Source organism: Rhyacophila brunnea, unplaced genomic scaffold, assembly GCF_057557595.1.
Source record: "Rhyacophila brunnea isolate RB1 unplaced genomic scaffold, BYU_Rbru_1.0 scaffold_21, whole genome shotgun sequence".
NCBI classification, from domain to species: Eukaryota; Metazoa; Arthropoda; class Insecta; order Trichoptera; family Rhyacophilidae; genus Rhyacophila; species Rhyacophila brunnea.
The window spans coordinates 23,165,251-23,182,374 of record NW_028232871.1 but is presented as its reverse complement, the minus strand read 5'-3'; the positions used below and the strand labels follow the sequence as shown (position 1 = coordinate 23,182,374).

Genomic DNA, 17,124 nt, shown 5'->3' with positions numbered 1-17,124 from the left:
GCATGTATGCCTTCCCTGGAGGAGGTTCAGCCATACACCTGGCCAAACTGGGAGGCTGTTGCGTGGTTGATGCTTTACCAGGTCCATTGTGGCTTGTGAATATGACTATAGATCTACCATCATAAATTGGCATTTCAGCGAGGACGCTAGTATGACATTGAGAATATTACCATAACTAACAAAAAAATGGTAATTTATAATTTTTTATTGGTAGTAGATTTCTGTACAAATATTATGCAATCCATAATTCGAGAAACATGTTGTAAAATTAAATGGCATTTGTAACAAATTTATCCTCGATAGATAATTTTAGTTTCAAATTCGACCGGCTGCCAACTTACGATGGTAGATCTTTAGTAGTTCTGTTTTCTGATCACTTTTTTTTTGAACCAAGTGTTTTCACAGTTTCAATAGATTTTTTAACACATGCTTTTCATGAATATCTTCACATGGATAGCTGCCTTTTTGACACCAGAAAATAAATATAAAATGGTTTATTTACAGCCGTAGAAAGCGCCCACTTTTTGACAATTTTGGTAAATTATAGAATAGCCTTTGAAAATCATTTTTTTCTTTTAAATATATTTTTTACTGAGGCTTTGACTGCGACTTGCTGTCACATATCGCCTCGTTGAAAATCTAAACTGACTTTATTTAGCTGTGCATCAAATTGAGGCTTGTGAAAAATTCTCATACTAACATTGTTTCAAAAATCGGTACACCAACAATGGAATTCGATTGGTTATCAAATCAAAAAAAGAATTAAAATCTATAGCTCTTGAAAACAAAAAAAGTATGTTTTTTCCTGGGACCGCCAACCAGTGTTGCCATCTTTTTCTATGCTGATTATAGTACAAACGCGTTAGAAAAGCCGACAGGTGGCGCGACTAGTACTGTAAGCGGTTTGTTTTCATGCAGCGGCACTACCGATTCAGTATGCTGCGAAGTTTCAATCAGATTGGTCGGGTTGTTGTTTTTTATTTTCGTACATTTAAAAAAAAATTTGCTTGTTTACAAAAATGGAGAAAATTGAGTTTAGAGCTGTTATTAAACATTTTAATATAAAAGGGTTAACAGCAAAGGAAATAAAAAATGAGTTGGATTTAGTTCACGGCATATCTGCTCCTTCACTTGCAACTATTTATAACTGGTTAAATGAATTTAAACGTGGTCGTACATCAACAAAGGATGAACCACGCTCAGGACGTCCTGTAGAGGTGACTACACCAGAAATGATCAATAAAATCCACGATATGGTGTTAAGTGACCGAAGATTAAAGTTGAGTGAGATAATTGAGGTTACAGGGATCTCAAAAGGTAGCGTCATTTCTATTTTACATGACAAATTGGGCATGAAAAAAGTTTCTGCAAGATGGGTGCCGCGTTTGCTCACAGTCGACAATAAACGCAATAGGGTGGTGGCCTCTAAAGCCCTGTTGTCGCTCATGCAACGCAATCCGGATGAATTTTTTCATCGCTTTGTGACTGTAGATGAAACATGGATACACCACTATACTCCCGAGACGAAAGAACAGTCAAAGCAGTGGATTGCGAAAGGCGAACCATATCCAAAGAAGGCGAAAACCGTAAAATCAGCTGGTAAGGTTATGGCTACTGTATTTTGGGATGCACGTGGAATTATTTTCGTTGACTATTTGGAAAAAGCAAAAACAATAACAGGGGATTATTATGCATCTTTATTGGACCAGCTAAAAAACGGCCTCATTTAAACAGGAAAAAAATCCTCTTTCATCAGGACAATGCCCGTGTTCACACATGTTTACGATCAATGGCTAAAATTGAAGAATTGAAGTTCGAATTGGTCGACCACCCACCGTATTCGCCAGATTTACCCCCAGTGACTTTTTCCTTTTCCCAAACTTAAAAAAATGGCTAAGTGGACAACGTTTTTTTTCAAATGAAGAAGTCATCGATCGGACAAATGCTTATTTTGAGGACCTTCCGAAAACTTATTTTTCTGACGGTTTAAAAAAAATTGAGAAACGTCTAACCAAGTGTATTGAGCTCCAAGGAGATTATGTTGAGAAATAAAAAAAAAATACAAAAATAAAAACTGTTTTAATGCCTTTTTCTAAGGAATTATTGACCCACCCTCGTATTTTGGTATATTTGGCGTAAAATTATAGTATTTTACATTTTTCGCAGAATTAAAATTATAGTATTGTACTACAATTATAGTACGGTTGGCATCACTGCCGCCAACAATTATTAGTGGAGGATAAAAACATAATATTTACAACTATATTCAGCGAGACGCCATAGTGCGGTGGTGTAGACGTCCCTTTTTCAAGGTAGGTATATCATCATTTATTACAGCTTGTGAAAACATGCATTGAGAGTAACTTGAATGAAGCATTCCATTGTTGACGGTATCTACCTAATACAACCCTACCTTTAGAAAGCACATTTGGAGATATGAGAAAGTCAGAAGAATACAATATATTGTAATAAAAGTGCACACCAACTTGTGAAAAATGGACCTCCTTGATATTTACATTCCTTTAAATCTAATTATGATAAAAATTCAAAATTTCTTATACTTTTCTGATAAATTTGTTTTTGTGTTTCACATTAACACAGTTGAACAATTTTATTCAACTTATTAGGTACCGACACAAAATTAGGCGATTAAAAATATTTCGTAAATTAACCATATTTTATATTATGAGAAAGCAGGGCTAGAATTTGAAATTTCGCTACTATAGGTGGGTATATTAATTTTTTTACAATATTGCAAAGATAGGTAGGTATATTGAGAGAACAAGTATACATGATATGAGTCATATTATTGCTTATGGTACAGTACCGTTTTTTTATTGGTACTACATTATATTATTCTATATTAGTATATTATCTATGAACACCATCTGTCAAATTGCAAGTGTCACTTTAAAAATAAAGGCGCCACAGTTATGCTATGTAGTGTACAAACAATAAAATAATATATCACTATTTCAAAATAGCTGAATGATAAAACGATCAATAATAAAAATATGTAGACCTAAGACTTCTTCTATTTTATATGAGTCACTTTGTACAAGTGCATTTGCTACTTATGTCGTGAAATAAAGTCGCGACAAAGGCCAACAAACTTTACCTCGGCGTATAAATCCTTCGCAGCGTTGACGATTAAGTCATTTTCAAAATGAAGTTCTTGTCGATAACTCCTCTAGCTTTGTTGTGTACATTATTTATTTGTGTTTACTCCAATAGTGAAGAATATACGTGCCGCGATGAGAATAATAATGCAATCGATTGGTAAGCCTTGTCTCGTTAAATTGTTTTGCTATTATTTATTATCCTCTAAATTGATTTATAACTTGAAACTTATAACAGTTATAACATAACGCATTTTTTTGTTTGACCCACTTATTATTAATACCATAACGTCATTCAATTTATGAAATCATGAAGGAAGGTACTTAAAACCTGTTTTTAAAGTGATGGTACAGAAGCCAGCAAAAGAAAACATTATTTTAAAATGCGTATCCTACGCCAGCGGTATACAACTCGCGGGCCGCAGACTGCATCACTATCAGTTAAAAGAGTTTTGTGTCACCATAATTAGGTATATTAGGGGTAATCCATATATGCCATTGCACCCTAAGTGGTCGGAAGGGGTCTGATGTAATATGATGATTTGTGACAAAGGGGATATGGTGGAGGACTGTAGAAAATGGGACAAAACCAACATAATTTTAATTCAATTTTTGGTAAGAATGAAACATTAATTCTCAGATAATATTATACTTTCTGAAATTGATAATTGAAGTGCCTACTTTCAAAAGCCCCTATAACGATTATAGGTAGTTTTGAGAAAAATGAGAAAAACGATTTTAGGTAGTTTTGAGTAAATGAGAAAAACCCATATCTTTTAAATCTGTGAACTGTATGTATTTATTTTTTAATTCGTTACATTCAAAAGAGTATTTTGGCTTCCATTTTAGGGGTATTTGAAAAGAACACCCAACCATTTTAGCAGGTTTTGAAATTTACCCTAATTTTTGATCATAATTATGTATTGACGGTTTTTGGCATTTTTTAAAGTTTAATCTTTGGCCATCATATAGGTAACAAAAATATCCATTTAAATACATATTAAGTATCTAACTCAAAAATATTCAAAAACCGTTTTAGAGGCTTTTGAAACTAGGCGCTTCAATTTTCCACGAATTTATTTTTAATGAACGGGGGCGAATTCTAAAATATAAAAATACCGAAAATTGTAGGACTTTATTTATGGACAATCCCTTAGGAAAACCCAAAGCAGAATAAAATACTTGTCTACTTTTTGAATTAATCAAAAAGAATTCAAATATATTTCAACTATTAAAAAAAATAATGTCATCTGATAAACAATACTGTAGTGTTTGGATAAAACAACATAAGTCAATGTTTTTCGAAAATGAGCTTCATTAATTATTTTATATATTTTTTTTGCTTTATCTTTGGGTTTGTAAGTTACCAGTAAATTTTAAGCTGTACAAGTAAAATAAAACTATTTTCACGTTGACGAATGTTGTTGCTAACTTATACTGTTTTACCCATTTTACCCATTCTATTCGCTCAAATAAAAATTATCTCTATTGAATAATACTATTTTCAGGTTTTATATGTATAAATTGCCCCGGAACAAATTCAGCCAAAATCCACTGATAAAACTGGGCCTTGCATATATGTACATCACGCCAGAGACTGTCAAAGTTGGTTGGACTCTCTCCACTAAGTCAATGAATGAAACATCGTCAATGCCTGGACTGACATTATCTCCATTGTACAAGAAAGAGGTAACATTTCATAGGAATAACATACTGATATTATAAAATAAAATTATGGGGTATTGGGTTCCATGGTAAAGTATTTCGGGGTCTCTGTTATAGAGAATGTTTAATTCATTGGCTCTTGGTACCTCCCAAAGAAATTTCTTTTCTACGAGAAATGAATGTTTGCCACTTGCTCAACCAATTAGGTTCATGCTCTGATTTCTAACACACACTGAGAGAATAGAGAATAGATCCTTTAAAAAACACTTGAAACAGACACACGGCTTGGATAATGTGAATTCATTGAAAATTTACAGGGCAAACATTTAATCACGTACAATATGCCGAGCGGTTACCGTGTTGGCTTATAATGTCATGGGTCCTGGGCTCAAATCTGGCAAATTCACAATATGTTGTTTTTCAATTGTGTTTGGACCTAATTGGTTGAGTAAGTGGCTAAAATCCATATATCGTAAAAACAAAAATCTTTTATCCACTCTATGGAGGCCCATATGATCTTCGGATCGAACATGGTGTAAAAAATAAGCTTTAATTCCTGGATATTATTTATCATTCATTTGTTGGCATTATGGTTGTTGAATTATTCAGGAATGAATAAAAGAACATGCCGGGAAAGAATTTATATAATATATTATGTAATAGTCTTCTCGAAATAGTGAAGTGTGATTATTCAATAATAATAATTATGTAAATACACTACATCAATTTTTCTTTTATTGAACAAATACATGATTTATAATAAAACCACATAATATCCGCTTAAAACCACTAATTTTAGTGATAGCAGTCCCAATTTTGTTTGAGTTGTCAATCATAGGAAGATACTAGGGTAATCATATTTTTTTATTTGAATTAGACAAGGCAAGTACAAAAAAAAGGTTCCATTTATTTACTACACGGTAATTAAACAAAGATTTTATCACCAGGAAATTCGATATCATTACGTTGAAGCATTACAGAGCATTTCTAAACCAATTTAAACCAATTGGACATCAGTAGACGTATCAACACACCCCATATTATGTTGAACCCAAATCCAGAAACCTGATCAGTAATATAATGTGTTAATTCGTGTTTCACAGTGGTTGACATGATTTATGTCTATCAAGCATTTTTTTGTTATACTATTTATTGAAAATTTTTCCATAATTTAAATATTGTAGACTAAGTATTTCAATAATAACTTTTATTAATATATAATTAAATTATTAAACTAAACAGCACTGTCCTTTCTTTGTAAATTATCCAACAGGATATCATATTCAAATACCTAACAATTTCCTAATATTATGCTATAAATAACATAACTATGATTCAAAATATTATGATTCACTTATATTTAATAATTTATGCCATATGGTAAGAAAATTGATTCACTATGTACCTATCAGTTTATTATTTATTTAATACTGAATGTAATCAGTCATCGCTTTCAGCAAGGGTCGATCCACTGGTGGATGAAGTCCTTCCCTATCACCCTCCATTCTTATCTATCTCCAGTTCTTCGATGCCACGTACATTCACTGAATACAGCGGGTTGTAGGGTGTGCCTGTGGTTATTCAATGCCCCTTTTGTACCACTATATGATTGCATTTGTTCAGTGGTTGTCCACTCGCCAAGCGACATGTCCGGCCCATTCTCATTTCATCATAAGCATACTGCTACCGTCTGCTGCTGTCTGCTGCCACCTTATTCATTAGTTTCTTTTGTGGTTTTTCATTATAGCATGCTAGAAGACAGGCGAGCAACATAGTCACCATATGCTTTAACTGAGGAATGGGCATGGATTAAGAATGAATATCGACTGTTCCAAGCCAAAAGGGCGTTAGTGATAAATCGCTACTATTTAGGAGAGCAAAAAGAGTGAAAAAATTTCATGTTAATGAGAACAACTTCGTTTCTTTGCAACTACTTTCTTAGTATTTGATTTTTTTCTCCTTCATTTTATGGTAGAGTAATATTGTTTTAGAGTATGTAGTGTTAATTTATTTATTTATTTGCAATTAGAATTTTTAAATCACTTAATTCTTTTTGGCTGTCCAAGAAAAAATACAAAGTTCATAAAGAAAACACCGAATTGTTTTTTTTCTTCATTATTTTATTCACGTTTTTGTTTGTATTTCTGTTATGTTTTATTTGTTTATTATAATCATTTTAATATTGGTACGTTACGTTAGTGGTAGGTACGTTAATTCTTATTGGCTTTCTGTAAGGTTATTGCTTACACCCGAATTGGAAAATCGTAACTCTGTTTGCAATCATCTATGAAGAACGCCCTGTTGCCAGTCTGTAAATATTTTTTTTGTTAACCTAACCTAATATTTAACCCAAAATCACCAATATATTACTTACGCCATTTTAGCTTGGAGCAGTCAATATCAACAACTCCTCATAAAACACATTGTAACAATAGCCTACACTCAATGTAGGGTCATACGCTACGTTTAGGAGCAAAAATAGTAGTTTCCCTTGAATGGATACAAATTGCAATGTTCTCAACTTAAATTCAATCCGTTTCATGTAGAAATATACATGGTGTACATTGGTATATTTTTTATCAATAAGTAATCATTGATTTTTTAAAAATAAAGACTGGTAGTTATTAAACATTATGAAATGTAATTTTTTCAATTATTCTTATCGTGCAAACTTCTTGGAAAAAAAATTATAATTACACAATACAATATACCTAATTGAAAATAATGTCATGTTATACTATTGATAAGGAATATTATCAACTATTTCTTTTACCTGGAATACTGTCCGAAACAATTGAAGCCATTATTTGCAAACACGGCTCGTTCCAGACACTAGAAGTAAAATATGCAAAAAATATTAATGCATTATAATAGGTTCTGTAAAAGTGTTTATTAATATTAAAATTATTTATTAATAGTCAAAGGAGTAAATTTCCTTTTGTTTTCTATTTTAAATATACTTCTTCTTCTTCCACGGCGCTACATCCCGGGGTGGGATTTGGCCTCCTCCACAACCGCTCTCCACTCACTCCGGTCTCTCGCCACACTTCTCCAGTTACCGGGTCTTCCTATATGAAGCCAGTCCACTTCTACGGCGTCAGCCCATCTCCTTCTTGGACGGCCTCTGGGTCTCTTCCGTTGGGGTAGCCACTTCGTCATGATCCTTGGCGCTCTAACTTCAGGCATTCTCTCCAAATGTCCCGCCCATCATAGTCTTTGGGACTTACAGTATCTTATGATTGTTTGCTGTTCAATCAGCTCTTCCAACTCGTGGTTCATTTTTATTCTGTAGTCTAATTTTAAATATACTACACTACAAAAAATCATACAAATTAGTGTTTTATTAGTCTATAAAACGGTTTTTCAAAATCCTGCAGTATCGAGGCATTGGTTCTGTTACAATGTTACATAATATAATAACAATTAATACTATCGACCGAAGGTACTTGATGGAATTTGAATTTAAATTCTAATTTAGATTAAAAAATATTGTAAAACAAAAAAAAAAGTAGGTAGGTAGGTATCATGTAAGAATATTATTCAATATTAATTGTGTAACTAATAACTTTTTAAAGACTGAATCATTGATATAATATCTCATTAGTTAACGCTATTAAATTCCCAATACGTTACCATTGTTCCTAGAATGGACGATTTTACACCTCTTGAGTGTATTATAATTACTAATGATCTCTTATTAGGTTTTGACGATTTATACGCATATCAAATATTCATAATTTGTTTGTTATATTTTTTATTGTGATCCTTGACTAAACTTAATAGGTAGGTGATACAGTTTTTACCTACTTTATTGTATTAATTATTAACTGTAATCATTGTCAGTGTGTATTTGCCTCTTGGTGAGTGCACATAGTGTCTGAAAATGCTGAACGGTGAAACCTGGGTCGCAAAGAACGATTCAAATTAATGTACAAAACTTAAATTCATTAGTATAATAAAAATTATTTAACCCAATGAATTTTCACACTTATCAATCATCCCCATTTTAATTATATTGTCATTTATAGAAGCCGGATGACCATATTGCTGTTCTATACAGTGACCAAAATCCTGATGAACGCAACAGTAAAAAATGGAAAAAACGTAAACTGACAAAAAAACCTCGGGGAGGACACACTAAAGGCGTCCTACTTGGTGACGAAGATGATGCTATTTGGCTTGTGCACTCTGTACCCAGATTTCCACCTGCACCTGGTAAATTGCTCTTGATGTTTGGCTGAGATTATATTTCATTATCATGTAAATTGTAACAACGCTACAAACTGAGTTTTGATTGTCAAAAAAAAAATGCAAATGAAATAAGATTGTGACCATACCAAAACTCGATTCAATATAAATAAATAAGGATTTAAAGTAAAACTCATTTTTAGAAAATTTTTTCATTATTTAAATTAAATAAAAAAAAAACATTAAAACCATTTATTACTATGCAGGTAATCCCCCGTTCATCGCGGGGGATACGTTTTGGACATGGTCGCGATTACTGTCAAGTAATGCATTACAGCCACCTTTTACACCACTCACTCGCTCGTAATCTTTGTCGTTCTCTTCTAACAACTCCATGCATTGATTGTGAAGAGAAAAGGCCTTTTCAATGGTTTTAACACTTAACTTTCGCACGGGAACAGTTTCGGAGACATCATTTTCTAGGCACGTATGGCAGTCCAATTCCTGCAGCTCTTCATTAGTTAAGGGTTTGCCGTGTGATTTTAACAAAGTCTGAATATCATCTACATATACACTTTCGATGCCTCCGGATATGGCCATTAAGACTAATCTCTTCGATGATATTTTGAATATCATTTTCAAAATTACAGTGGTCTTCAACAATTCAGTGAACAACCTTTTCCAAACACCCTTCATACACGACTGGGTGACTTCATTCCACACTTTGTCGATGTTTCTGATAGCTTTAATTGCTAAAGAAGCTAAATTGTTTCCACCAAACCCATCAGTTTCATCAATGAGTTGAGAGAAGAAGAGTTAGATGATCCTTGGATGCTTTAAATCCAGAAGCAGTCTTCTCCTCTATGGAAATAAACGTACGTGTTGGCATTCGTTTCCAATAGAGTCCCGTCTCATCCACATTACAAATTTACTTTGGTGGATAATTCCCCTTTTCCACAATTTCCAGTTTTCAAAAAAGATCGCGATATAACGAATCTGCACTTGCCGGGGTCACGATGAACAGGGCGGGGTTACCTGTATATAATTTAGAAACACCTTAGAAACATATCCATTAGAAAAACCTTGAAAAAAAAATGTCAGTTGCTTCTTTCGAGTCCAGTAAAAGAGTGACAATTTACAAATATGTGCCTGTAGATAATGTGTAATGAAAACAATCAATTCAGATTGTTCCAGTCGTCGACGAGAGTCGAATGTTTGACCAATAAGATCTGACTCACTATTGAATTTGGAGTAGACATAACAATATATCGTCTATGTAAGTTCAATACCGCGTATGAGCCAATATGTTCAAAATACGTATTTCTGGTGCTCTCGTTTAAACGGCACAAGCCGCATTGATTGGTGCATTCACATTTTTAAATTGGCCAATAGACAACTTGCACTCGGTTCAAATCAATACCGCGCATGAATTATACATACTAAAGAAGCAAGCAAGACCGCGTATATCCCTAGATCCAATACAGCGGATGAGCGCAGAGTTGCGGCAATACCGCGTAAGGTCCAATTGATTTACAAAATAATCCTACGGCAATATATGGCCACAGACACATATGATGGTAAAAATATGTTTTCTAATATAAAACAGGAAGACACAATAAACTGCATTTAAATTTATTTTTTATGTTTTTTATTGACGAAATTGCAAGGTTTTTTGTCCCTCCTGAACATTTTGACAATTGGTTCTTCCGCGGTATTGAACTTATATAGATGATATATAATATTACAAGCGGCCTTCGACTTTTGCACGTAATTGTTTCCTGAAAATGTGTTTGAATGTTGAATGTTCGGAAATAGAGGGAAACATCAAAAGGTGTACATTAAAATATTTATTTATCAATAGGTGTAGTAAAGTTAACGAGGTGTATTAGTAATTAGGTGTTTTCTTTATAACCTTGAATACCACCGTTTTACGTATTTGAGAAGGTGACGGGAAGCGGAGGAGAAAGGAACGACTGCATGGAAATGCACAGTTTTTTAATTATCAACAAAAATCTTAATTTTTAAGATATGTATGAAATAGCAAATTGTGCGAAAGTTTAGGGTCGCCTCTATATAATATATGCCGATAACACAAAAGGCTAACAGTATTTAATAAATGTCTTATTATAATATTTAAAAGGTACTGTTCGGTTAAATCGGATACAGCGGAAAACGCATTTTGAAAATAGCCGATAAACTGGATTATTTGTTAGGTTAACCTAACCAAACCTAACATAACCTAACCTAACCCAACCTAACCTAACCCAAACTAACAAATAATCCAGTTTATCGGCTATTTTCAAAATGCGTTTTCCGCTGTATCCGCTTTAACCGAACAGTACCATTTAAAATGTTAACATCAGATTGACATCTATTATGTAAACAGAAGCCATTGTTCACTGATTTTAAATTCCATCAAGTACCCCTCGGTCGATAGTATTAATATTATTACTAATTTTATTTTCAGGTAATTCTTTTTCACCGGGTTATGCTTATGTCATCAATGGTCTGCCATATGGTCAGAGCTTCTTGTGTCTGTCGTTGAAGTCCTCTCAGCTGCAAGATGTCGGAACGCAGATGACCTTCAACGAGCCCAAAATATACTTCTCTCACATACCCAAACAGTGGGAGGCCAAATATTCGCAGATCGTTCGTGTTGTGAATAATGATACGGTATCGAAACCGCCATGGTAAACTATTTATAGTAGTTTTTGAATAAACACTGCCATGCTTCCATTTACTCAAAATGTTTTTGTCTCGTCTTATTCTGTATTGGTCTCTGTTTATGTACATATCATAATTAAAATATCTTTGCATGTGTGTATTGCAAATATTGTATTAAAATCTTTTTTCATACAATTTAACACCAACAAGAATTATATGATGCGGTATTTTTAGTCTAGTTAAGGACAGATTGATTTTAAGAATTGAGAAACTATGTGGAGAATAGTCATTAAAGGCTAAGACATAAGGAGGTGCAACTTGTCACGTTAACATGGATACTAGGTCGGTCTTTGCATAGATATTGCAGCACACATTTGACAAACCAACCTAGTATCTATGTTAATGCGTCGTAAATGCAGCAACTTGCAGTTCTAATTGATATTTTTTTAGGACACCGTTAAAAATATTTATACGCAAAAAGCACCATGAGACGAAAAAGTTTGATTACCTCTGCAGTATACGAAAAATGTTGCTTGATTTATGTATAACAAAACCATCAATGAAAAATATTTTTCATTATTTCTATAGGTACAACATAATTAATATGACAACTAGAGGTGGCATGACTTACATGTCGTACGCGAAGAGTGGGAACTTCAACGGAAGTCTTTACGGCCTCGTGGCGGATACTCTCAAGACGGACATGTACGCGGAAACGTGGATAAATGGTCGTGGGGTCCTTGACTCCAATTGCTCTTCCAAATACACGTGAGACTTTCATAGCAACTCTTTGTTTACTCTATATTTGCTGCAGTATTCTGGTAAAAATCCACCGGTGCAACTCATTCAATTGACTGTGAACTCAGAATATTCAACATTCAATAAGAGGTACTCCAATCCGTATTTTTTAACAATATTTAGAGCCGTTATCACACAGAACACCTGTGTCCAGCCACCAGTGTGTCGAGATACTGCATTTACATATAAATGAATGTGTTGGGTTCTATGTAAGTTACCACTGTGGGAGTCGTCAAGATGTCGTAGGTCATGGTCTTGAGGAGGATGATGATGATGATGAAGAAGTCGAAGATGGATGCAGGAGCGAGTTTTATTAGGGGCGTAACGGTTGGTACAATATTATGTTACAGTAGTTATGTTACAATACTTAAGATACGGGTCCGAAGTCCGCATCTCGGTACGTACAATGAGATGTTGTGCGGGACTATACGGAGAATGAGATTCTAACAGCCCGGGAACTTATATTTGAGTCACATGAAATATTATTAGCTATTTATACAGTCAAAATAATATTCTTTTCATTATAACTTAGTAAATAATTATATTGATCGACTAAAATGGCATTTGCGTCAATGGACATCCGAGTAACTAGGAATTTATTATTGCAGTCATATATTTTGATACTATGGGAATGGATATTAAAATAATTTAATATCGCCGATCAATAACCTGCTGACAGTTATTGTCGACATTTTTGTGTCTCCGTCAGAATGTGCCCATTCATTTATGTGTAAATGCGGAATCTCGACAGCTCAACATTGAACAGCTCTCCGGAAAAGTAGCTTCATTTTGACATAACAATTAAACATGACCATGTGATAATTACTGCACGGCACCATTCTATGACAGATTCCTAGTGTAATCTATTATCAAGGTTTTTGGCTGATATGTAGATACATAATTATATAGCATGTCATTTGAATTAATCTGCAGAAAACTAGCATTATTGCAATAATATTTTTTTTCCGGAAAGGTTGAATTTTGCTACTGAGGATTAAACATGTACAAGAGGCTTATGTAATATTAAAAAAATGAGTTAGCAGTAGTTTTCACATCACCGCATACCAGTGGCGAAGGGTGGAGGTAGACTGTCAAGATCCGACATAAATAGTGCACATTAAATTTTGTAAGTCACACGTATTTGTTATAGTATAATGCGTTGATAGTGTTTATTAGTTTTTAAAAATTCAATTAAACCCTGCCTAAACCAAGCCTTTCTCCGCCCCTCTCCACTATCGCATTATCTTCTTAAAGCCTGACATTTTGTCCCATTTTACCGATTATGGATTATGTCTTAACATTAAATATTTGTTTTTTAATTATTATGTCGATATGTTTAATATCCTTATTACTTAACTAATTTTATACTTACTTTCATTGTTTATGAGTGCGTTTAATGAATGTATATCTAATAACGACTGTAAATGTACATGGATTTACTGGCACCGATAGTGTCTATTTTAAACTATCGCAATAATAAATGTTTATACGTAAAAGTACTGATTGTCTCTCCAATCTCATTCTTTATGAGTAAACGAGACGCGATGTCGTCATTGTATGGTGCTATTTGACAGATTCATAGATAACCGGTAAACATCAAAATGTTCTGTGTGGTGTGGTTCACATTTCTTCCGGCAGGTTTACCACTATCATTCTACTGCGCATGCGCACCGTCATGCATATATCAATTATTGCATGAAAATTCAGAAGCTTCTGAATTTTTTCTTGTCAATACATACTGTTAGCAGTAAATCCATTCATGTGTAAACGGGGTATTATATTGTAATGTATCTACTATGGGTTTTTTTACCAACATTTCATATCTCCATCAGTTTTTATTATAATTAATTTCTCCTTGACTTAGTACATAATAAGGTTTTCATATTGCTTCTTTTATTGTATTAATTTGTTATATAAATGAGAATTAACTGTATTTGTTGTGTGTAACTACCATTGGTGAGTGCGCGTATTACCTAAAGATGCCATGGTAGCAAAATCGACTCAAATGGAATAGTACAAAGCTTAAATAAAGTAGAATTTAATTTTTAACTTTTTTATAACATACCTATCCCATTGCAGAGTCCACAACATAAAGAAAGTAGCATTTGTCGACAAGAATATTGCATTCTCGTCTCACGCTGATCACTCCAAGTGGGCTATCTCCATTCCTTCAGAGTGCAGATCTGTCACTAACAAAAATAACTGGATTTGCATCGGAGATATCAACAGAAATGTAAGAACGCTTAATCTATTTTTATAAGCCTAATGTATGTAGGAAGTAACTTTATACAGGGATGCCGCGACATTATGTGTGCATTGTATGCAGAGCACACGGTAGCACTACACCGGCCACCCCGTGATTCGGTGGCGATCATTAATAATTTCAGATAAGTTAGTCTCTTCTATAAAAAGATTATTTATACAATGGACCTTCCATTGGCGAGGGGTACAGTGCACAGTGTCAGTGATATTTATTTGTTTTCATTGAACTAAGAATACAATTTGCAGATGGTTCTGGTTAGTTTTTAAAATTCAATTAAAGTCTGCCTAAATCAAACCATAATAGTTTAGGTATGCTACGGGCGATCTGACAAAATAGCGCACACTTTTTCAGTCATATTATTTATTTTCATTGAATTAAGAATACATATTACAGATGGTGTTGGTTAGTTTTTTTTAAATTTATAACCCTTGCTTAAACCAAACCATAATCAACAAAAAAATTCTTCTATCTATAAAATATCTAAAATTATGTATGGTTTAATTCCATAATTTTAGATATGTCGTAGATAAACGATTTTTTTTACTATTATCTATTATGGCTTGGATTAGGCATGGTTTAATTGAATTTAAACATTATCTACACATTGTAGTATTAATTCAATGAAAAGAAACACATTTGACTGACAAAGTATAGTGTGTACTATTTATCTCAGATATTAACAGCCTACCTCCACCCTTTGCCACTGGAACGTTCATTATATTTAGAATATTATTGGCTCTACGGTTACTAGAATTGCTGTCAAATATTGTAATATAAAATGTTCACATGACTCCCTCTAGGTCAGAGCTTCCTAACCAGTATGTTATGGTGCAAATTAGGCTGGGAAGCACTGCATTAGATATAGTCTAAACCAGGGATTCACAAAGTGTGTCCCACGTGACTTACCTACTTTTGGCAGCAACCCTACCATATTATGTATAACTACTAAAAAAATCTTTTGAAAAATGTGTTAAACCTATTGAGCCATGTAGTACACTAATTATGAAGAAGCAGGCAAAATCGCTCCTGATTAAAATTAAACAGAGTGGAATTACTACTTGTGTTTTAATTTAATTAATTAAGTAATAAGAGATGTGTAATACGGCTAATTAAAATACCGCTTTCAAGTTTGCATAAATAATAGGTACTCAAATTAATTTTACTTTTTCAGAAACAAGTAAATGAAATTAAAAATTGTATTTATTTGATTTCTGGTAAAAAAATATGTGACAGCTGTCAGTCTGTTTCAATTTTTCCCCACTAGTGGCACTACCCTTTGTGCTCTATTTATTTGTCACCTGAATTTCAGTTGACTTATTTCAATAACTATACCTATACATACTACTCGTGTCCGGAAATTTGTACATATGCAGTTCGCCTTAGCACACTTCACCGTGAAATGTTGTATCGGAAATATATGGTCGTATATTAAAGACCGTAGTACTGAGATAAAATTCATGTCTAAATAAAACATGGTTCTTGACAGGAAGCCAGCAGCAAACAAATTTTGAAAATAGCCGATATATTGGATTATTTGTTAGGTTAGGTAAGGTAAGGTCATGAATTTTGCCAAAATCGGCTATGAAAATGCATCACGAACAACGCGTAATTATTTCATCTCGGTGCTATTTACATACAATTACATGCAATATGTACAATTTACATGTAATCTATATAATTATAGTACTATGCATTTGGGCTTTAATGTAGTGTTTCTAGGTGTCATTATTTTATTCCAGGGCCGTCAGTTTTTGAGAGGCGGTGGAACGGTGTGCAGTCAAAACCATGACGTCTGGCAGCCTTACATGGACTCCATCAATGAAGTGGAACCCTGCAAGCCTAAACGTGAAATAAAAATATGTACGTTATAATAAATAACATTATTACGAGACAAGCATACAGTCTTGTTATAATAAACGAATTATATATTTTTCATCCATGATTTTAAATTTATAATTAAAACGAGCTGATAAGAAAGTATAAGCCAGGGGTAGTAAACCTCTTCTTGTTGGAAGGCCGCATTAAGTTAGCAAATATTCTAGTAGATCGGGGGTGGTGAGATATCAGCTGTAATAGTGGGTGGGCAAAACTTGAATTCATTCAAAAGGCCACATTTAATAACCTACAAGGCCACATGGAGCCTTAAACCTGCAGGTTCCCAACCCCTGGTATAAGCATTCACTTGTTCCGTAAACCTTTCATTATTACGAAACAGTGTTATGTATTTATGATGTAAAATTTTCACTAGACTAAGATCGCGATGTAGAACCATACTCACGAGTTATATAGGCGCCTATCTTTAAGAGGCCAATATCGGCAACTTAGATCATTTAAAATACGGTCAAGACATGCCTAATTAAGTCAAGCGAAATTAGCAACTCTGCATCGTGTTCATTGCCAAGTTAATCCACTCTCTAAGAAAGTCTA

General features: G+C 33.7%; 1 protein-coding gene across 1 annotated transcript; it reads left to right on the top strand.

The window, feature by feature from the left end:
• Positions 1-2,898: 2,898 nt before the first annotated feature.
• On the top strand, positions 2,899-16,712 carry DNaseII (deoxyribonuclease II). The gene is made up of 7 exons (XM_085948909.1): positions 2,899-3,279; positions 4,628-4,808; positions 8,813-8,999; positions 11,440-11,662; positions 12,225-12,404; positions 14,514-14,667; positions 16,437-16,712. The coding sequence occupies exons 1-7, from the start codon at positions 3,167-3,169 to the stop codon at positions 16,566-16,568; spliced, it is 1,170 nt and encodes a 389-aa protein (XP_085805035.1). The 5' UTR covers positions 2,899-3,166; the 3' UTR covers positions 16,569-16,712.
• Positions 16,713-17,124: the final 412 nt, after the last annotated feature.

Excerpts from the sequence above, each read along its gene's own strand:
- DNaseII (XM_085948909.1), top strand. The coding sequence starts at position 3,167 with ATGAAGTTCTTGTCGATAACTCCTCTAGCTTTGTTGTGTACATTATTT. Across the intron at positions 4,809-8,812 it reads CTCCATTGTACAAGAAAGAG|AAGCCGGATGACCATATTGC; the intron begins GTAACATTTCAT and ends TGTCATTTATAG. Across the intron at positions 14,668-16,436 it reads TCGGAGATATCAACAGAAAT|GGCCGTCAGTTTTTGAGAGG; the intron begins GTAAGAACGCTT and ends ATTTTATTCCAG.